General features: G+C 36.4%; 1 protein-coding gene and 1 long non-coding RNA gene across 9 annotated transcripts in view; both read left to right on the top strand.

Annotated features, from left to right (window-relative positions):
- CC2D2A (coiled-coil and C2 domain containing 2A) overlaps positions 1-22,619 on the top strand; it is a 63,028-nt gene that overhangs the window by 10,384 nt on the left and 30,025 nt on the right. For 7 of the 8 annotated variants that reach the window (XM_080589946.1, XM_080589949.1, XM_080589947.1 and 4 more), the window contains 15 exons: positions 333-421; positions 928-1,029; positions 2,799-2,900; positions 3,711-3,884; positions 4,060-4,210; positions 5,621-5,757; positions 7,284-7,415; positions 8,577-8,786; positions 10,749-10,855; positions 14,648-14,788; positions 15,165-15,321; positions 17,274-17,506; positions 18,391-18,568; positions 19,862-20,018; positions 21,050-21,197. In XM_080589946.1, coding sequence (XP_080446072.1) covers positions 333-421; positions 928-1,029; positions 2,799-2,900; positions 3,711-3,884; positions 4,060-4,210; positions 5,621-5,757; positions 7,284-7,415; positions 8,577-8,786; positions 10,749-10,855; positions 14,648-14,788; positions 15,165-15,321; positions 17,274-17,506; positions 18,391-18,568; positions 19,862-20,018; positions 21,050-21,197 — 2,218 coding nt within the window. The remainder of the gene's footprint in view (positions 1-332; positions 422-927; positions 1,030-2,798; positions 2,901-3,710; positions 3,885-4,059; positions 4,211-5,620; positions 5,758-7,283; positions 7,416-8,576; positions 8,787-10,748; positions 10,856-14,647; positions 14,789-15,164; positions 15,322-17,273; positions 17,507-18,390; positions 18,569-19,861; positions 20,019-21,049; positions 21,198-22,619) is intronic. The other variant, XM_080589950.1, reaches the window with a different exon arrangement.
- On the top strand, positions 13,100-14,553 carry LOC308194265. Its single transcript, XR_013950407.1, has 2 exons — positions 13,100-13,600; positions 13,703-14,553. It is a non-coding gene; the product is annotated as an uncharacterized lncRNA (long non-coding RNA).

Genomic DNA, 22,619 nt, shown 5'->3' with positions numbered 1-22,619 from the left:
AAGTGCATATTAAAGGCCAGATAATTATTTTTCTGTTTTAACAGCAAGAAAAACGTGTGTGCATTACTTAAGGAGGTTCAGAGTTTATTGTGAAAGCTAGATCCACTGCAACTAAAGGCATTTAAATAATAGTACATAAAGTTTAAATTGTGCAAAAAAAAGGAAAAAAAAACAACCAAAAACAACAAAAAAAACCCACATCTGATTCCTTCGCATTTCTTCATGCTTTCTTTTGGGACGTGGGATTCTGTGTGGGATAGTCTTATTTTACATAATTTTAAGTTTCTGTTACAATACAATTTAAACATGTTACTGTGTTCTCTCCGTTTCAGGCTTGCCGCCTGCTCCTTCTACATCAAGGGCAGGCTTTGCAGAACTTTCTGTCAGGGAGCGAATGAGAGAGAAAATAAAAGCGGCGAGGGTGAGAGTCCTTCAAAAGTCCTGTTTGTTTGACTTTACTTTTATAAGTACCAACAGCTTCATTTTGCTTTCCTGGTGTTGTGTGTAGCTGATTGGGAAATTTGCTTTTTTAATTCTAATGCCAAAATTCAGTTCATCAGTACAGTTACTTTCCAGCAACTTTCTCATACTGTATTTTTTTCCTAAAGTTTACATTTCAGCTGTTTGTACTATAAAAGCTATCTTTTTTATAAGAAAAATTTTAAATCATGACAAGATGTTTCTATGTTATCCTCAAAAAAATTTACCGTGCTGTTTTGAAATAAATTGATTTGTTATTAAGTTAACTCTGCAGTTTAATAAGGGGTATTAACATCTAGGTCTGTAAAAGCACTTAAGCTGATTACGTAGTTAAAAGATTCTGTCCTTAATACAAGCACGCATAAGATGTTGAGTTCCTGGGACTTACTGTCGCTTTGGTCCTGTTACATTTATGTTACAGTTGAGAATTATTTTTTGTTTGCCTAGTCAAAAGCAGAAGTCACTTTATCTCAAGAAGACCTCAGTCCACGACCAAGGCGTTTGAAAAACGTCAGAGAAAGAAAAACACAAGTCAGCCTGGATAAAGTGGTAAGAACGTACTCTAGGTCTTGCTACCCTGATAGTGAGAAAGTAAATATGAAACGTCAAATAAATCAAAGACTATAGAAGATCAGCTTCATTTATTTTAATGTGATCAGAATGATATTATTGTTTGATTTAGTTATCAGGAACCTCACCAATTATTGCTTTTAATGTACATATTTAACAACAGTCACTTTCATTAACTACAGTATAGACGTTTTGTGAAACTCGTCATTTTCAGGTTCATGACTTGTGTTGTTTAAGATGCCTTAAAGTATTTAAGTTACTGTAACAGAAAGGACTGCTCTATAGAAATTTGCTTTATATAAATTTGCACAGTGTAATTGCTAAATACTGTATATTAACTTTTCATTGCACTGTATTTGTATTTCCTTGACGCTATTTTATATTCTTTTTTTTTAGTATAAGCATGTTCTTTGTTAGAAAATTAATTCTGTATTGAACAAATAACAAAGGCTATGCCAGTAGAATTTGCATACAGATATTTTTCAGAATTCACAAAGAGACTGCTTGCCTCTAGCAAATGTGTTCAAAAGAATTTGTATGCCCAGAAAATAAAATGTAAAATGTAGCAGTAACACACCTACCTGGAATTGCAAACAATGTGAATTATGCCTGGTTAAATTACTTTTCTGGGTTAGAAGTACCTATGTTGGTTTTGGGGAGGCCAGTATTTTCTTATAAAAAGTAGTTGTCATAATGGTCAGTTTAGTAGTATTGTTTTAATACATTTGTATTAGGAATTAATGGAATAAATAAGGTGGATATTAATTTTATATAAGGCGTACCTAAACTCTTCCACTTGTAGGTTTTGTTTCCTGTACTTGTTTACATGTGTATGAAGTATTATTTTGTTAAATAAGTGGCTGTCAGATTGACAGAATTTCTTATTTTGCTGGATTTGCCAGATTTTCTTATTGTTATATTATGAAGTTCAGGTTGACTAGAGGTAAACTTTGACTAGAGAAAAAATCTTCTTTTAATTTAAGAATTCATGCTACAAAGAGCAAAAACAAAATGTTAGGTTTCTTTATGTTGGCTGAGCCTGATGCAAATCAATCTGAAGCACTTAACCTCATAGCAAGTGATCTGTCTTATCTGTTTGTGGGGACAGATGAGGCTTCAGAAAACAGGAAAAGGATAACCATGCTATTTCCTTTCTTCATCATCCATGGAGTTTCAGAGTAGCCTAGCAATAACTGCTTGAAAAAGAACAAAACAAATAAGGCACCCAAGCAATGGAGAGTACCTTTTTTGAACAATAGCAAATATAATTGTCCTGTTTTCAGCAGGGACTATAGAAGTAGCTGGTCTTGGCTCCTTAATTCCCTTCCTGGTCAGTACTGTCTGCCAGCAGCGCCCTTGTTGCCAGGGTGGTGCTGTCTGCCAGTCTCTCATTTGTCTCGTTTCTAGGACTGGAAGGTTTCTCATTGCTGCCCCATTTCTCCCCCTTGTGGAGATGAGAATGTGGCTGCCTGTTTTCAAAAGTGCAGAAATGACTTCATTAGTAGTGAAGAATGTATACATTTACGCAATGAACTGTTACTTGATGTTCTGCAGTCTCTTGACCCATATTAAAGGAGAAAGGCATTAACTAATAAATAAATGTATCCTTTTAACATAAATATAAAATCAGTATAATCGTCATCACAGTGATTGTTTTCTTTTTTCTTAAGTTTTTACTGTAAAAGTGCAACATCTAATCTGTCTTTTGTCTTTTATTTTTTCATGGACTCCTGTATATTTTTGTGCAGTCTGATGGTGATAAATTTAGAGAGATGGAAGAGGATGAATCCCACTTACTATCAAAAGTAAAGTTTCGTGATTCCGTCAAAAAGCTGAAACAAAAGTCACCAGTAAGTACGAATTCCGTCATTTCAATAACTGATAGTAGTTTAAATAAAACTTTATATGGCCTCATGATTCTGTTTGAATAAGCAAGCAGGATTCAGTCTTGAGCAGTGAAGAGGGTTTTGTTTAATTTAAAAATTCACAAACAGAATGTCTATAATTGAAGTGTAAAACGGAAACCATCAAATATAAGAATGTTTTTTTAATTAAAAACAAAACAAAAAGAGTAAATCCATTTGTACATAATTAATGGAACTTGGAGGAAACTTGTTCCTTCTATTTAATTCCTCTCAGTTGGATATCACCAGTTGGAAGTTAAAGGAGCATAAGATGCTTAGAGTCACAAAAAGCTACTGTTAATTCTTCTATTAGAACATTCATACTGACACTCAAAGGAGCCTGAGTCCTTCAGAGGCAAAATGCCACAATAAATTTCTCTTCGTATGGTTCATCTGCATTATCGTTATACAATATCTGTATTACAGCCAGAACTTAAACCTTTGCATTTCTCATTCACAAATTGTTTATATTTAAAATAATAGGCTGGTTAAAGATGAAATAAATAACTCTTTTCTATAAAGCATTACAAGAAATATTTCATGAAATGATACTATAGCAACAGAAAATCTCACGTATCATTTAAAAATACTTCAGTCAATTTCAGCATTTCTGTGAGCTCTATTTGAGATGAAATAGCTATCCAGTGGCAAGTGTTTGTACATGCTGTAATTGCTATTATTAATGGAAAAATACTTTCACTTGCCCTAAATTTATTATAAATGTCATATAAAAGTATCTTTGTGTTCTCTTCGCAGGTCCAGAATGATTTTCCTTCTGCTGAAGAAGCATATAATTTCTTTACCTTCAATTTTGATTCTGAACCAGAGAATGTAAAGGCTGGAGCACAAAAAAGAAGTGAATTAAATGAAGAAGAGGGGGCAGAAGAATATGTAGAAGCCCATGAGGAAGAACAAGAGGAAGATGAAACGGTGTGACCTGTAGAATAAATGTTAATATTTTTAGTCAGGCTTCTTGAATTAATTTTAATAATCTAATACAAAATGACAGCTTTTTATCCCTTAAAATTTCTTGGAGTATGCTTTCTAGAGATCTGTACTGTAAGAAACAGATGAACTAACAGAGGTGTTTCCATTTGAACTATAGGATGAAGATGTACGCCTAGTTAAAGATGATTTATTCATTATAGGGCAAACAGCTGAAGATCTTCTAGTAATGAAACCTGCTGACTGTGAAAGCTACTCTGAACAACTGCAAAAAGAAAAGGAATTTCTCTTCATCCCCAGCAGGCTAACAGGTATGAAGGTTGTGCTTAACCATTTTCTTCCTGGATTTTGCATAGCATGCCACCCTTTGATCTTCTGAAAAATCTTGTATCAGATTGGCAATAGAGAGATACTTAATTGCTGTGCTCCAACACTTATCATCCAGTTAAGTCTGTGTCTGAAAAAGTCTTACAAAATGGATTAAGTAGCAATATGCACACCTTAGCAGGTCATGGTATGGTATGCTAGCAAGTGAACTCAGGGCACATTGGTTGCTCTGGAGTATATCTTAGTGCCTTTTCCCGTAAATGCAAGGTGGCTGGCCCCTTTTTTGCTGGAATTTAGTTCTTACATTGTTTAGCCTATGCAACAGGTTATAGTATACACATGTACTTAGAGTGTAATTATGTACTTAGAGTGATTAATGCACTATATAACGTATAGTGTTTCTTCACTTGGCCACATCTGTAATTTTTTCCATATGGCAAGCTTGCCAAAGTCATATAAGTAACATTAGGATTTCTGTGATATAAGGGGCCATTTTCCCAAAACTTATTTTGTTTAATTGGAAATAGTCAGCACGGATCATGTCTCTGACTTTTTTTTGCCTTATTCCCATAGAACTGCAAAGCCCTTAAAAATAAATAAAAATAAAATAAATGCTTTATCATATCACTTGTTATTTAATATTTGAAGTGGAAGAAACAGAAATAAGTTTTGTAGTGGTATGTTACCAGAATGATATCAGGACAGCTTGGAATGAAATACCAAAATATTGACATTTGGTTCCTCTCCTTTTTTATGTCTTGCAATTGAGTTCTGACTGCTTCTAGTGTGGTCCACTGTGTTCTGATTCAGGGGATCACTGTTACTGTATTTATCAGCATAATCACTCAGTGTAGGAGGAGAGTGTTCCCTAAAAAGTACTGAGCCCATATGCGCCAGTGATATAATAAAGAATCCCACCTACTGTTATTGGGCTAACATAACTTTTTATACGTTTCCGTATTTTGTACATGACTAGCTTAAGCAAACTAGTAATGGTAATTAAAATTGTGCTTTATATGGGCATTGCTTAGAAACATTCACGTAGTCAGTTGTTGCTAAAGGATCACAAGGAATTTTCACTGTTATGCAAGCAGCATTAAAACTGAACTCTGCTAAACTATTTAAAGATTATTTATTTATTTTTTAGTAAGGAAATGTTTAATTATTTAGAAGATCTGTGACACTTTTGTGATAGAATTAAACTATGGATCTGTCCTGATAAAGAAAAGGACCTGTTCTTGTTATGTAATTATTTTTTCAGGAAAATTTTGCTGACAGCATGCTTAAAATGGAGTACCGTTTGTTTCAAGAATGTCATAGGCTACTACAGAATTAATAAACTAGAACTACAGTTTTAAGATACTTAACGTGCTTTTATATTTATTTCTCATTAGTGCCCACTTCTCAGAAGATGCCTGGAAATGTGCAGCCTAGGTACCTTGAGGATGAGGGTCTTTACACAGGAGAAAGGCCCTTTGTAGCGCCATCTAATCAAAATATTTTAGAAAACAGAATTCTCAGACAGGAGCAAGTAAGTCACCACTATGTTCTTGGCTGTCTTTTTCTCACTCCTTATTTATCAGTATTTTGTTTTGTTATAGTTAACTAGGTGAATGGTCATGGTAATGTGTCTTTTGTCTTTAAAATGTTTAATGGTATTGGACTTGAGGAAGGTGTGTGTTTTAGTGTATCCCAATAGTTAGAGCACCAAACTGGGGCTTAGAAAACTGGTGTCACTTCATGGCTGTACTCATAGCCTGCTGGGGAACAAATCCCTTGTCTGTGCCACAGGTTATTTTCCAGTAGTATAGGGGTAATTATAACTTCTCCTCTTTATAAGAAGAGAGCAAATGATATGTGTAAAGACTGAAAATAAAAGTTAAGCACTGTTATATACTAGAGGATCATAAAGTAAGCAATGTGAAATGACATCTCTGTCCACTGAAGATAATGTGAAGTAATGTACTTATAGGTACTTATAGAGATGTAGTGATCAGACTGTAAGTGTAATTAAATATTGATATAGATTATTTGGAGATGTTGTAGACTCCTTCTAGGTTTACAATAGTAGCTTATGGAAACAGCTGAGAGGGTGCTCTGGTTATGTTTTTATCATGCTCTTGTCCTGTATACCATAAGGTGTATAGTTGTAATACTTAGTATATATTTAAGCTAGTATACAGCAGTTGCCGTTTATATTATGGTTCTTAGAATATCCCAAGTTGGAAGGGACCAACAAGGATCAAGTCCAATTCCTAGCTCCATACTGGACCACCCAAAAATCACACTATATGTCTGAGAGCATCATCCAAATGCTGCTTGAATTCTGGCAGGCTTGGTGCCCTGACCACTTCTTCGTGAAGTTCTCTGACTTCCTCCTGTGCTGGGAGAGGCACTTTTGTGAACCAGATTGGGTGTAAAATATTCAACTGGCCAGTTTCAACCCAGTTACTCTTTGGTGTTACCACATCTGTATTTCTGGTTCTAGGATTAGTTTAAAACAGGTCTGGGCGTAAGAGGGCATCCCAGCGGCTTTCAGCAGCAGCGCTGGTTTTAGCATTTCTTGAATCCTGTTCATGGGAGTAAAGGGATGAATTAGTCAATGTTTAACCTGTGAAGCACAGATGGCAATCAGTGCGTAAGACACCTCATTTGCTTTCAAAGATACTATTCTTAGTTAGTTCAGGTTGTGGACTAGAAGAGTTGAGAGAGACTTTGATAGATGATGTCTCTGAGCTGCCATTTAGCTCTAAAATTCTTTGCTTTATGATTTTTATAATCTAATTTGAAGGAGTGGGTGGCAGTCTTGTGTAAAACTACAATTCTTTCAATTCTAGCAATAAGTGTACTTAAAGCTTAAGCAAGCTTGTGGTCCTGTGGTTTCAAAACTTATCTGTAATATATTTAAAGATTTCACTTTGGGGTCTTAGGAAAGTTTTAGTTTAGTCACAAACAGTTCATAGTCACCTTTTCTTTTGTTTTTCATAAGAGTTACAATTTCCCAAATCATTTCTTTATCAAGTAAGAAACAATATAAAATTTTGTCTTTATTTGTAGGGGAAAGAGTGGTTTGGTGATGATGGCAAAATCTTAGCATTGCCTAATCCAATTAAACAGTCTTCTACTAGGCCTCCAATATTTTCACTGGAAGAAGGCATTGCACCAGAACTTGAAACACTATATAGAAAGGTAGGTTTATTTAATATATGTTATTACTGGGACACTGTACGTCCGTTCTGCACTGATGAGCTGAAGAGCTTTGTGGTAAGAGCCGTTAGTACTGCTTTCTGGGGCTCTACAACTGTTCCTTAAATGTGTTCTACTTTCTAAAGTATATTCCACATGTACTTTTCCATAAAAGAACACACACAGAAGGATGAAGAGTTTAGCCTGGAGTACTGGTTGAAATAGTGAGGTTACAGTGCGTGATGGACTGCTTCAAGTCTATGAATCACTAAGGCCACTGTGAAGCACCCTTGGATATTGTCATGCCAAAGTAGGGTAGTCCCTGTGTTAGTGTATCTGTACAGCTCCTCATCGTAGGAGCTGGTAGACTTAATGATCAGGACAGATGTGTTCTCTGCAGCATGAGAGAAATAATAGAAGAGCATGTGCGTGATACTCATTTTATCCTGATGGAAGTCCTCCAAAAAAGTCATTAAAGTCATACTAAAAAAATCTGATGAGAAACTGCTGAAGGATCAGGTGGAATGTTTTTCATGGGCATTTATACCAGTCCTATAAGAGAGCTATGCAATAGCTGAATTCCCCACTAAGTCTTCCTTTTTCAAGGTTTTACAAAGGGGCAGCAATCAGCAAATTCCTAACAACTTCATTTTTCACGTTATAAGAATATCTCTGAATCTTTTCTGAGGATTTTTCTAAGAAGGGATCAGCAGTCATCAGGCAGGGAGCAGTCTTACCAGCATGGCAAACTCCCTCCTGATGGCAGTTACCTGAGGATATGAGCCATGATGGCCTTTAGGTTGCAGAGAGTTGAAGTAGGCTCTCTAAGATTTGTTGCTAAAAGCTCTTTTGGGGCCTTATTTATGTGAATTTCCCTGGCATTAGAATGAGGAAGCAAAGAACAGATTCCCTCTTCTGTGCAGTCCAATTTATCTATAACAAAAGCTGTTCTTAGAGAGCTGGACTGTTCTCTTACAGCTCAGTTCTCAGAGATAATAAAGCAATTCCAAAGCAACAGGTAAAAAGATGACTAGTGGGCTTTCCTTTTTCCAGTACAGCACTGTCGTCGTCTTTGCCCAGCATAAGCATAATCTTCAGCAAAGCAGATGATTTTCTATTTCAGTCTCATATGGGCTATGGAAACTCTGTTTGTTTTTATTTCAGGCAATAAAAATGACAGCTGCCAATCAGTATCTTGTTGGACCTGGAGATTTTCAGGGGCCATTTCAATTGGATATCGATATTTCTGGACTAATATTCACACATCATCCCTGTTTTAGCCGTGAGCATGTGTTAGCAGCTAAACTGGCTCAGTTGTATGATCAGTATTTAGCAAGAAAACAGAAGAATCTTACCAACCTTCTCACAGACAAGGTATTTCTATTGCTTCATCGTAGCTTGTTGAGATAATGATGTGACAGTCTAAGGTAAAAGCTGAATTTGTTTCTTTAGAGTGATGTAATTTTAATTATGTCATGAATGGTGTTCTGTCAGAATAGTAGGAACTTAAGTATTTCATCTATGCTGCTTCGTGTTCCGTGCAGAACTGTATTTTTAAGATTATAGATTTCTGATTTTCTATGTAAAATGAATTCTATGCAGGTTTTGAGGTAAAGGGAATGTAATAATTACAGAAAATGAAATTTGCATTTTATTACTTATGCAGGGTATACAAAATGTTTTCCAGTGAATGACAGATAAGACTTTACAGGATTGTGTACAGGGGTTCTGACAGGCAGGCAGTATTCAAGGTTTGAGGGAAGTTACTGAAGTTTAATTTTCAGCTGTTGGTTAAAAGTAAGATGAAGCAGTTTAACTTGCAGAATTCTACAAAAATTGACAAACCATTTCCATGTTCCTTTGTTAAGAATTAGTTTCTTAACTATTAAGAAGTTAAGTACGTGGATATAAACTCAGATTTTCATAATTTAAAGGTGATGATGATCCTCCACCTTAAGGGCTATTGTAAGGAAAAATAATCCTCATGTTTTTATAATATTGTAATTAGGGTCTGTAGTTTTTGTACATATACCAATACATATATATATGTATTTTGGCATATAGTGTTAGGTTTCAGTCCTAATGCTGGATAAATGTTTCATACAGTGTATAAAAATAATTCATTGGTATACCTAGTCTGGAGTTATCTTTGAAAGCCTGGCTTGAGTTTTCCATGAAGCAGTGGAATAGGACACTTACGTTCTCTATGTCTGCATCACAGGAACTAGGCCTGGAAGGGGTTTCATGAGTGTTTCCAGAATACTTTGACAGTATTGTAGGCAACTGCATGATACATTTTTCACAAAGTGATTTTAATGATATTTTTTATCCACCCTTCTGCTATTGACAAGCAATTTTAAAAGCTGTCTCCTCTAACAAATGTTATTTAGATTGTGACCAGATTGCTCTTCAGCCTAAACAATTCTTCCTCCCACTCTCTTTGCTGCCATTCTCTGGCGGACTCCTTGTCATCCACTTCTGATGCTTGCTCTTGGTATCTTAAAATAATTGGCCTTTCAGTCCTCATTTTGGGTTCAGTTACTCTTTGGTTCAGTTACTCTCTTTCAAAATTTGTTTCAAAATCTTTTTTTAAATAACAGTGAGATTCATTTTGTAGTTGACCGTGTATGTTTTCAACTATATGCTCACTGCTCTGCAGTTATATAGTAACTCTAGTTTTATTGGTTTGTTTAAAACACTTTGTTCCTTGATTTGTGACTTCATTGCTTCTAGTATGTAGTTGCTTTCGTTTCCTGCAGATCCATTAGCCATTCTGATTTTACGTTCAGTATTGTCCTTTAGAGAAACCACAGCAACATAACTAATGTTTTAGTTCCTTTTCATACTGCTCTTTGTTTTTTCTATTCTTGCCTTCACAGCCATGTATATCTTTTTGCATTCTCCTAAACTAGTTGTCTATCTTTGTGCTCATTTAATGTATATCATCTAATATTAGTTGAAGCTGTGGCCTCTCATCTCTACATTGCGGTTTCAGAAGAGCTTTTGAACTCTTACTGTTGTTCCCAGTTCTGTCGTGTCCTTAGTCCTTGTTGTCTTCCAGTTGTAACATGCAATATGTTATGCTTAAATTTGTTGGTGCAGGTGCCCAGCTTCTGGAACACAATCATCAAATCCACTCATTTTGGTTGTTCCTTCATTTCCTTATCTCTAGTGGCCCTTGCAGACATGGCAAAACCATAATCCTGTGAAGACAGAAGTGAAACAATTCAGAGTTTTTCAGTTATGTAGTAACTAACTTGTTCATATTGAGGTGCATTAAACTGTATGCTTTATAAATGCTATGCCATCTGTTAAGTGTGTGTTTGTTCATTTAAGCTGCACGCTTTGAGGAATGCTGTGCAATGTAGAATAGACAGTGGTGATGCTGGTGCTGCTGGTCCTATAGCACAACAGAGCATACCTGAGTACAAGTTTGAAATCAGGTAGGTATGGATTCATTGACTCAGTGCTTTTTAAAACTGTATTCCTTTTTCTTTTCTGTGCTGGTACAGCATATAAGTCATGTCAGACTTAAATTCTGCTGTAAATGGCTGTGGAATTTGAAGGCTTAAAAGAATTTTTACTGGTAAGTTGAGTAAAAAACAAGAAGAAAATATAGGTTAGGCAGAAATATTAATTCAAAATTGGTCTAATGTGATTGCTTATTGCTTCGTAATTGTATGTTTTTGAACAATTAAAGTTTAAATAAAAAAATGTTTTAATAAATGTGAACTGACACAACACTGCAAGTCATAATTTTTTTTGAACAAAGTTTGTTTTTTCCATCTTCCTCTTCCTTATTACACAAGACACTTGGCATCAAGTCTTCTTGATTCACTTCCCATTCTTAGGTATGTTGGTCATGTTTTTGCCAATGGGATAATATATATAAAATGGTAGAATTTTCTTTTACAAGATTACCATTATTGTTCTTGGACAGTAACTGGATAGTAAAAGTATCTTCCAGTTTCTGGCTTGGTAAAGAAGGTTAGTATTAATTTTGGCAGATGGACAATGGTGATCTGTAAGTATAAGCAGTATAATAAAAACTAAATAATTTTGGAGATTTAAGCTGAACAGCCTTTTAACTAGTATATACTTAAAAATCTGAAAGTTTATAAAATCTGAAACTGGGCAATAATGTATTAATTTTAAATAAACAGAAAATTAGAGTTTAATTTCTGTAGTTACATAGTGGGTCCTAGAATCATAGAATATCCTGAGTTGGAAGGGACCTACAAGGATCATCAAATACAACTCCTGGCTCTGCACAGGACCACCCAAAAATCAGACCCCATGTTTGAGAGCATTGTCCAAATACATCTTGAACTCTGGCAGGCTCGGTGCCATGACCACTGCCCTGGGGAGCCTGTCCCAGTGCCTGACCATCTTCTGGGTGCAGAACCTTTCCCTAACCCCCAGCCTGACCCTCCCCTGTCCCAGCTCCATGCCGTTCCCTCGGGTCCTGTCGCTGTACCCAGAGAGCAGAGCTCAGCGCCTGCCCCTCCGCTCCCCTCGTGAGGGAGCTGCAGGCCGCCATGAGGCCTCCCCTCACCCTGCTCTGCTCTGGGCTGAACAAACCAAGGGCCTCAGCTGCTTCTCATATGTCTTCCCTTCATACGTATTCTAGACCCTTCACCATCTTTGTAGTCCTCCCTTGGACACTCTCCAGTAGTTCTGCGTCCTTCTACGGTGGTGCCTAAAACTGCAAGCAGTGCTCAAGGTGAGGCTGCACCAGGGCAGAGCAGGACAATCCCTTGCTTTGGCCGACTAGCAGTGCTGTACCTGATGCGCCCCAGGGTACTGTTGGCCCTTCTGGCTGCCAGGGCACACTGCTGGCTCATGTTCAACTTGCTGTTGACCAAAACCCCCAGATCCCTTTCTGTGGGGCTGCTCTCCAACCTCCTATCCCCAGTCTTTACATGTAGCCAGAGTTGCCCCTTTCCCAGTTCCCTTGCTCTTGTTAAACTTCACATTGTTGGTGACTGCCCAGCCCTCTAATTTGTCAAGATCTCTCTGCAAAGCCTCTCCACCTTTGAGGGAGTCAACAGCTCTTCCCAATGTAGTAGCATCTGCAAACTTATTAAAAACACCCTCTAACCCTATATACAAGTCATTTATGAAAACGTGTCACATGAGTAGTTCATAATACAATTTAAAAAAAATCCGAAATCTACTGTCAGTCTTGGAACCTGCGGGAGCTTACACTTACATGTTTTTTTTACTACTCTTGTTTGGGAGTTGCTTTTTCAAGTTTTCATCGTTCAGGTATGCTGTCTTGTCACATATTAGTGTCTGTGCAGGACATACTAGACGATGTCTATAAGGTATTATTTTTTTTTTACTGAAGGACAGTGTTTTCCTTCCATCAAAAAAGCAGAAACTTTTATTAATGTTTTAACACATCTGTGGAACACAGATATCTGTGGAATTGGAAGCAGGAGGTGTGCAGTTACCATACAGTACCTCAGAGACAGGAGCTGTCACCAGGGGAAGCATTAATAGTAATGAGAGGGCTCACTGTGGAAGGGAGGTTCTTGGATTCTGGCACCAACCCTAAGGCTTGCTTTGTTATTCTGGATATCTGAAGTGTTTTTCTAGGTCTTGTATACTTTAGTTTAGTGTCATACTATTACGAATCGGGAGAAACTTGGCTGAAATCAGTGGGATCAGTGTTGCGTAAGTAATGTGAGATGAGCTTGGCTGGGATTACTCAAGGGCTTTTCATATCTGTAATTCTTCTTGGCTACAACTTTGTTGTTGGAAGCTGTTACATATGAGGCTCAGATAGGCGCAGGAATTTTTACTGTCATGGTGTTTAATCCTAACTTGGACCATGTATGTCAGTAAAAACATCTGACCTGCCTTGTCTCTGTTTTAACATTGCATTTCCCTTATGGTCAATGTAGCACACTCATGAGAAATTACAGATGTGAGGAAAGTGTAGCATGGAAAATAATCTAATTACTTCCTCCACCCTCCGATAACATAATTGTTGTGTTCTCTTTGCTGTCTAAACATCAGAGCTGTAGTTTTCCATCGGTTTGAGGAAGGAATGTTATCTAAATGCAGAAAAGCTTTGCAAATTTGCAGTTTCAGACCTTCTGTCCCTATTTGCTGAAGAGGAAATCAATGCATGCTGAGGATTTCAGGTTTCTAGCTCTTCTGGGTGATGTATTTCAGCAGAGGTGATTCTCTGCTAAAAGGTCTTGCTTCCAAGTAGAATGCATTGAATGAGTGTAATTACTGACTTGTGTGTTTCTCTTTTATTTAAACTTCTCACCTTCTAGCTTCATCTGGCAAAGAAGAAAAGGTTTTTAAGCTAAGTAATATTCAGACTGTTAGCTAACAAAGTGAACAAGTTACTCGTCTTACTTTCTGTAAAGTCTGTATTTCAACTTTGTTTATTGTTTTTACTACTTCTGCTTGTGTTTTTAAATAATGTGTGATGTATTGCTTCTTCGAGCTGTAACTTGATGTTCCTTTTTTCCACACTCTGAATATTACAAGGAATAATATTTTTGTTTTCATCTTTATCTTTTTTTTACATAGCATTATTTTTACTAGACATGTTTAGCTACCAGGATAGTACTGAAAGCAGTCTGTGTTGGTGCCTCATAGACATCAAAGTCTGTGTTGGTCATTAAAGGTGCTAATGAACATCTGCTTTACAAACAGATTAGAGACTAGAAATGTGAAACATTAATTCTGGGGCAAAAAAAGCCCTGCTAATTTTGTTTAAGTCCTTTCACAGCCCTACAAAATTCTTACATTACTTCATACATTACTACATTACTTCATCTTCACAAGTTCTGTTTAGTGGAGCTAAAAGCATGTTAAGTTTAAAACATATTTTGTAATGTATGATTGTAATAAGCATTACTTCATAGCAGCCGTGTCGGTTTCCTGGGCTGTTGTTTACATGCATTGATTTTAAAATGTTTTAATGATGTACAGCTGTAATAAGCATTTCAGAAGACTTAGATCTCTAGAGAATGAACCGTAATTCAAGTCAGATTGTCTGAAATTCAAGAGACTAGAGTAAAGATAGTGCAGGAGACCAAATCCTGTCATCTTCAAGTTCATCTGGGTTTTATGTGCCTTGGATTTAAACCACTGCAGCCATCAATCAAATTGAAAACCACATCACTGGCTTTTGGTATCCCAACTTTTCACTGTATTGTTCCACTGAGTTATATAACTCTGACTTTGTACATACGTATATATATTTCTAGGCAAACCAGAAGACTTCGTGATGCTGAACAAGAGAAAGACAGAATGTTGCTTAAAACTATTATAAAAGTTTGGAAACAAATGAAATCCCTCCGTGACTTTCAGAAGTTTACCAACACACCCATGAAGCTTTATTTGAGAAAGTATGTTTTGATAACTCTTTGTACTTCATTTGTCAGTAGGGGAGCTTTAATGAGATTAGTCAATTTGGGATATGAAGGGTGCAAAAGTAAGGATTTGAGTAATGTCTGGCACTGGTTGAGTCTGCCAGACTATGAGGAGGAAGGAAAGTTAAGTAATTACTGTAACAGAAGGAAATTTCTGAAGTCTAATGAGTAAATAAAAAGTAATAATATTAATTTTGGATGGTAGCTGTCTGCTGTCAACTATGTTAGTATTTTTCAAAAGGATGTGCTTTTGCTAGAGTTAAATTAATGGAGAAGCGGACTTATGCTATATGTTATAAATATAAATCTAACGTGTTAATTAATACAACATGTTTATGCAATTGTTTTGAAGGGAAGAAGTTGATCAGAGATCAGATGAAAAAGCGTATGAAGCAGAAATTCAGGCTGAGATAAATGAATTAATAGAAGAATATATGGAAGAATATGAAAAGAAAATGGAGGAGTACAGAACTGAGCTACAAGAGTGGAAATCCTGGAGGAAGGCACAGGTTTGTTTAAATCATTGTTTCACAAAAAGTACGTTATTACCAGGTGTACTCAAAGTTTGTCCTTGTAGTACAGAAAAATCAATTTCAGGGTAGGCATGAATAAATTTTGTAATGTATTTGGATATATTCCGTCTACTTAGAATGTGTTAGTAAATTAATTGTTAATTAAAAAATCTGCTTTTTTTGTGGAGCAGTTATCTTTCTGCTATTTATTTTCTTCAGTTCTCTTTTTTTGTTAAGTTTAACTTTTGTATTTGTGTGAGTGGTAAAGCTAAATAATAACGGACTGTTTCTGATGAACGAGCAGTTGATGTCATCTCCTGTAAATTTATGTTCAGAAATGTCCAAAAATGGAAAAACACAGTTAATATACTAACCTTTTACCTCTGAAAGGCTTTATTACTAATAATCTGGACTGCCATTAAGGTCCCAGTTGTGCTTCAAGAGGGTATTGACAAACAGGAGCTAGAATAAATACACTTCAGCAGGATGACCTTTGAAATAGCCTGTGGCAGTGCTAACAAAATCATCGGACAGTTGCTTTCATACTGCATGCCTCAGGATAATGGTTACTTGAATGTAATCACTGCACTGTTTAAACATTAGTCATTTTAGGTATAGCAAAATAAAGTTTAAAGAAAATCTTCAAATACAGTTTTCAAGAATCTAGTGCATCTGCTGATGCTTTTGTAGAAAGTGTTTCATGTACGTGCAGCAACTATGGAAGACACTTAGCATGTATGAGGGGAAGTTCATCTGCAGGTATTGGAAATTCCTGTTAACAGAACATAGGTGGGCACGTGACTCATTAGTATAATGCCAATTCATTTGTATGAGAAGATGAATAAACGTAAGGTTTAAAGTGAAGGTAGGTAGGTTGGGGCATTGGTCCATATGGGAACTGTTCATCTACCTCTAGCTATTATGCCTTCACAGATACCATGGTGGGTGGTTCCATCCAAAGCATCTTTCTGCTGTGGTAGTCAAAAGTATCTGAGACTGAGGTTACAGTGGTTATTCCCTTTTAGAGTGAACTATCATGCACAGTCCTTCATTGCATGCCCAGAAGTACTTTCCTTTATTTTACTTAAAGTGCTTTGTTGGTTAATCACTGCTATTGGTGTCTTACTAGCAGAGATTACATGAATCTATGGAAGACAGTAGGGGTAGAGTAGAGTAGATAAATTTAAAAAGAATTACACAATCAAAAAAGGTAATAAAGTTAAGCCAAGAAAACATGTTTATTAATAAAAATGTGAACAAGTTGTTTGGCTAAATACTTCTGTTAGTGAGGAAAAAGTGTGCTTTCCTCGTCTCCTTCTGTTTTGCTAATGGTGTCATGATTCATGAATGGTTGGTGCTTCCAAGTAAGCTGTACACCCAAGTAATCTGTAAGTCTGCAGAAGGAGGAACTTGTTTGCGGTTGTCTACTGAAACTACTGAAAAGTATGTTGTTTGTTTATTTTTGTGTTTGGCATAAAGGAAGGGATGGGATCGTTCTGGTCCTGAAAAAGACACTGCTAAGCTAAAAAGTTTGTAGCACATGTGGATTCACTTTGTCCATGTATGCAGAGGATACATCTTGAAGAACTGTAGCTACTGGCTGAGTAATCTTCCATCAGTCCTAAGAGAATGCACATGGTAACTCTGAATGAGGAATCAGCTGCTAGCCAAAATGTTCAATAAACAGTTGCTTTGTAAGTTGGTTGGGAAGGTTAAATAAATGTGTTGTTTGAAGCACATCATATTCTTGAAGCCTATCAGTGGAATGCATTGCTGAATTCTGAATCTGAAGTAGTCCTACAAAATGAGAAAAAATCTACTCTTTCAATGCCAATTTTTAAAATTGTACGGTTGTTACCCGTACCCATTTATCACTTGTAAGTGAACAAGAGAAAAAAGCTATACTGATTGAAATAGTACAGGTAGAACATTGTTATTTTTACATACAGAAGTCCAGAAAGAAAAAGAAGAAAAAAGACCTTCAAGAAGAAGATTCAGTAGAAGATTATGATCTTGGCGAGGAACCTGTAAAACCTATCCCACCTAAAATGGTCAATAACCTGGAAATAGAGCAGCAGGTTAGAGAAAAAGCTGACAACTTGAGAAGGAAACCTGGGGAGCCTGCTTTAATTCCTGAACTAGTCCTGTCAGGCAGCATAACTCCAAATGAGCTGTGTCCTCGGTAAGATAAATGTTGTAAGTATTTTGTTGTAACGCACTTCTGTAGTGATCTTCTGCTGTATGATTTGATTCTTACCTGCACAACTTCAAAAGTCTGCACTCGCCATTCTTAGTAATTGAATATTAAACTTCTGCTTCTGAAGCTGACATAACTTAATTCTTTTTCAAGTCACATGTAACGTTGTATGTACTGGGCTTGGAGAATGCATAACTACACATCCACTTTGAACCATCTTGAGCATATTCATAGGACAGTAGTATATGTAAAGAAACTGTTTTTAGGGTGGAATCTAGGCCACTTCTGGCAGTACTGCTCTCGCTAGCTAGTCCTTTGCACCAAGTGGCATAGTCAACAAAGAAACTGAAAATAAAGAAATCATAGTTCACTGGAGATTTCACTGTGGATAACGTAAATACTCTTTTGTGTTACTTTTCACATTTACACACACAATTTAATGTACATCTAGTAAATTTCAGTCATTCAAAAACTCCCTTTCATCTTTATTTAGCAAATAGCCTCATCAAAGAATAGCGCTTGACTGTTCTATTCCCAATGACTGAAATCTTAAGAATCTTAACTCAGTGTATCATTTCCTGTATCTTGGTGGAAGGGAATAGAAGGAAATTTTGTTTCCCTAAATAGTCCCTTTCATACGGAGGTGGATGTGTTGACCTGTTTTTAAATCATTTTATATTCATGAGAAGATAAAAATAACAGCTATATAGTAGTTCTTAAGTCACTGCTGTATAGTGACATTTTTAGAAAAACATCTTTATTTGTTTGACTTTTGTTTCCTGTTGTGGAATCAGATTTGTATTAAAAAATAACTAAAAATCACAAATGTTATTAAAAGTGATATGACCACTTGTTTGACAAATCTGCAGGGCAGAGGTTTTGCGACGAGAAGATGTGAAGAAACGCTCAGCATTTATAAAAGTCCTGTTCAACTCCAAAGAAGTATCAAGGACTGTTACCCGACCAATAAGTTCGGATTTCAGAGTTCACTTTGGACAGATATTCAATTTACAAATATTCAATTGGCCAGAGAGCTTGAAGCTACAGGTAAATAATGATTTATTATAGTATTTTTTAAAAAGATAATGTGAAATGTGATTCCTCCCAGAATGCTTGTATTTTGCTCTATATTGGTGTTGTAAAGACTGAAAAACCTGTGAAGGATCCTGTACAAATTATCTATCTTATACCCCTTCCTTGCTTCTCTGTTTGCAAACTTTCAACATTGCTGCTACATATCCTGATGCTTGTGCTAAGATTTTATTTTACCGATACTGCTTTAATTTATTCTCAAAATTCTAACATACGCACATTTTACAAATAAGATACATGCCTTTAACAAGCCTATAACACAACTATAGGTTGCATAGGGGTAAATATTTGAGTTGTGATTAAATATGTTAGGGCACCCTCTTAATTTTAGAAAAACTGATTTAAATCGCAGATAAACTTGCCAAAATACTCTTCTTAAAACACTCTTGTCCACACAGTAATAGCATCATAATGTTTATTGCAAGAGAAAGAAATTTAGTACTAGTAATTTCCATTGTTGCACTCTTCGTCAAGTGCAGATAAGTCCAAAAAGGATAAGAAGGGGGAAAGAAAAAGAAAAAACAACCAAAAAAAAAAACCACCTGAATTAATGAAGGAGTGGCTAATTTACAGAGCTAAGAGGATATATTTTTAGGAGGAAAATGTGGTCAGGATCCTACTTCTCCTGTTAGCTGACTTCTCCTGTTAGGTGATGCAGGTAGCTCAGAGGAGGGTGTATGCTCCCCAACCTGTTCCGTTTACGTAGCACTTAATTGTAAGCCACAAGAACTACCATCTACTTGCATTATAAACACTTGAACAGGGACTAAGAGGAGAAGCTGCTTAAATCACTCTGTGCCTGAAACTGGCTGGGCAAGAGGGAAGCAGCTGGCTGTACTGCCAGAACTGGGACTGTTCCTTGCTGTCTTTCATGGTAAGGGGGAATTAGCGAGCCAGAATCCCTCCAGCATCTTCACTGCAACTGGTCACTGTGACAAGCAGTTGCATATTGTACAATGATAGTCTTTAAAGCCTAAAGTTTGTCATACTTTTCTAGTATAGCTGTATTAGAAACGTGAGGGGAATATGCTTAAGAAGTCAGACTGAGTTAGCTGCTAGTAGTTGAAATGTCTGCTAATTAGATATTTTAAAAAAGAAATCAATATAATTGCTTTAAATTAATTATTTCATGATTAAGTCATCTTAAAACCATTTGTCCAAATACCCTACAATATGCTTTCAACTTCTTATCAATACATTGTGAAGAACTAATTTTTTTTAACTGTCTGTTACCATGGATTTTTCTAGATCTATGAAACAACGGGTATGAGCAGTACCACCTTGTTGGCTGAAGTGTTCATACCTGTACCTGAGACTACAGTTCTGACAGGCAGTGCTCCTATGGAAGAAATAGAGTTCAGCAGCAATCAGCGTGTGGTACTGGACCACGAAGGAGTTGGGAGTGGTAAGGACTCTAAATTCAATGCTTCAATGCTTTTTATTTTGCTGAAACCATGTAGAAGTAACAGGCTGGCATAAGTTTCAGAGTAAATTCAATTAACAGCAATGAGTGTATTTACTAGTGGGCTTATAGTGTTAATGGAGCTCTACTAACTATAGAAGTCATAGGTTTTGTTTTCTGTTGTTTTTTTGTTTCTTTTGTTTCTTACTTTATCAGGCCTCTGATAGTGCAGAGTAAGCAGGTGGTATTAATCAGTATAGTTCCAGTGATTTTAACATTTCAAACCACTGAAGAACTGGCTGTATAAATGTCTATGCAGACTAATTTTTTGTCTTTGTTTTGATGAAATTCTGTCAAAAAATTGATCCCTGGGACTTCAAAACAGAAAAATAAAATGAGGGAGAGGTAGGGAAAGGAGAACAAGAATAATGTATCATAGCATACAGAATTTTTAAGTTTATGTAATGTTTGAACTATATTATGAGAACTGATTTGCATAATTTTTCAGTATGTAAAATACAGATAAAGATGGAGCAGAAGAACGGATAAAAAGTTGAGGAGGAAAGTAATGTGGAACATTACAACACGTTTTGTGTGTAAATGTCATTGACCGTGATGACTGTATGTACAGTTGTGTATCACAGCTTTGGGGACCGGCTTTTCAATCATGCATAATTCTTCTGACTCTGATTTTCTGTCACATTAACAATATGCAGAATCTGAAAATTACTGGAAATGTTACATAGTATGCATCTGTGAAGGGAAAAAAAAGTCTTGGCATAGCCTTTAAGATGTAGCTTTTCTTCTTTGGCCCAAATGGAAAGCTTTTTTTAGTTGGAATGGAATCTTTCACTTCTGTTGTAGAGCAAAGTCCTTCCCTGCAGCATGCAGCAGAGTCAGCTTGTTTCATGTAACCTGTCCATTTATATTAAAGGAGTAATTTGACTACTTACTTTTGGGAAGCATTTTTAAAGTGGTTCAGATACTGTGCTTGAATGGAAAAATATACTAATTTGTTTTTTTCCCCTTGATAGATGTGTCCTTTTCCTTTGAAGCTGATGGTAGCAACCAAATGACTTTAATGACCTCTGGGAAAGTATCCAATAGTGTCTCCTGGGCAGTTGGAGAAAAAGGAATCCCCCTAATTCCTCCAGTATCTCAGCAAACCACAGGCATTCCGAGGTAATGTGGTATGAATTCTCAGTGATTCCTGGGAAACTGATTATACCAGTATTTAAAAGAGTAGGTGACTTTCATAGTCAAAAATTGTAGTATTCTTTTTCCTTAAGTTTAGATGCTTTATTTTGCATTGTAACCCTCTGCAGATATCTTAGGGCACACATTTTTCATAAACTTAGAATTTCTAATGAAAATCTTTTAGTACATTATTTATAGACAATATTAAACAGAGCTCAAGCTGATTAACTAATTTTTATGGTACTCTAATAGAAGATGTAGGTACAGTCCAGATTTTGCCTTATATTGGCAAGGAACTTTTCTGTAATCATTTTGCTAAGAACAGAAGCTGCAGCTTTTTCTTATCCGAAGTGCATATGGGAAGCACTACTGGGACACATGCTTTTAAACACCTTTTTTGTAACTAATGACAAAAATTACAGTATGAAAACATTAGAAGTGTGTATGGGAGCTTGATGCTGTTTGTGAATTGAGAAGTGAAAAACTCACATCTGTGACGTCATTCCGAGATAATATTCTTTAATGATTTTTGTCCATCAGAAGCCTGTTGAGCTGCAGAAGTTAATATATTATTCCATTAAAAACAATCTAATTTGCCCTGTGACTGCATGTTGGACATTGTAGATCATTTGTCCATTTTGTTGCTTTTGTGTAATTCCAGTAAAGTCAAAGTCTGCTTTTGTAATGACCTCAGGTAACTTCACTGTAAAGTCTTCAGAGTTTCACCATACTTACTAAATGAGCCAGTACTTCTTCCAGCTGATTGGATTAATTGGATTTTTATTTTTTTAGAGACTAAATATTGGCACCCACATCACCCTTTTACTATTTTTGTCTCCAGCTGCAGCCGTTAGAGTAATTTGCTGATCAGCATATGAGTAACTTGCTGACTTCAATGAGACTAGAATAGCATCAGATAAAAACATACGGATGCAAATCCCAAAGGCTAACTTTAGACTCGGGAGACTAATCTTACAGTAGTCTCTCGCTGTAGCAGATGGAAAAATGGGGAATTCCATAAAGGGAGTTCAATGTAAAACTCTTCTTTGAATCACCCTCTAGAGATGAACACCCATCTGTGACTTTCCGTTGTCTGTTGTGAAAGCCTGAGACAAGAGTTTTGTGCCTAAAGTTAGTCTTTTCCCATGAGCTTTTCAGCACAACTGTGATTCAGTGTGTTCGTTCAAGACTGCCTAAAGATACAGCCTTGATGTCACTACTTTGTCTGCTGCTCCAGTAACTGCTGGTTATGTTGTCTGGTTCTAACCAAGCTTGAGAAAGATCCATGAGTTTTCCTGAAAATAGTCAGATTCTAAGTGGAGAACAGACCCCTAACGAGAGAAGGGGCGCCATCCACAGCCTGTGGTACATGGGTAATGAAATTGCATATCCAGGCCAGCAAATCAT

The sequence above is a fragment of the Anser brachyrhynchus genome, assembly GCF_964034855.1.
Source record: "Anser brachyrhynchus genome assembly, chromosome: 4".
NCBI classification, from domain to species: domain Eukaryota; kingdom Metazoa; phylum Chordata; class Aves; order Anseriformes; family Anatidae; genus Anser; species Anser brachyrhynchus.
The sequence above is the reverse complement of the archived record's forward strand: the minus strand, read 5'-3'. Positions and strand labels throughout refer to the sequence as shown.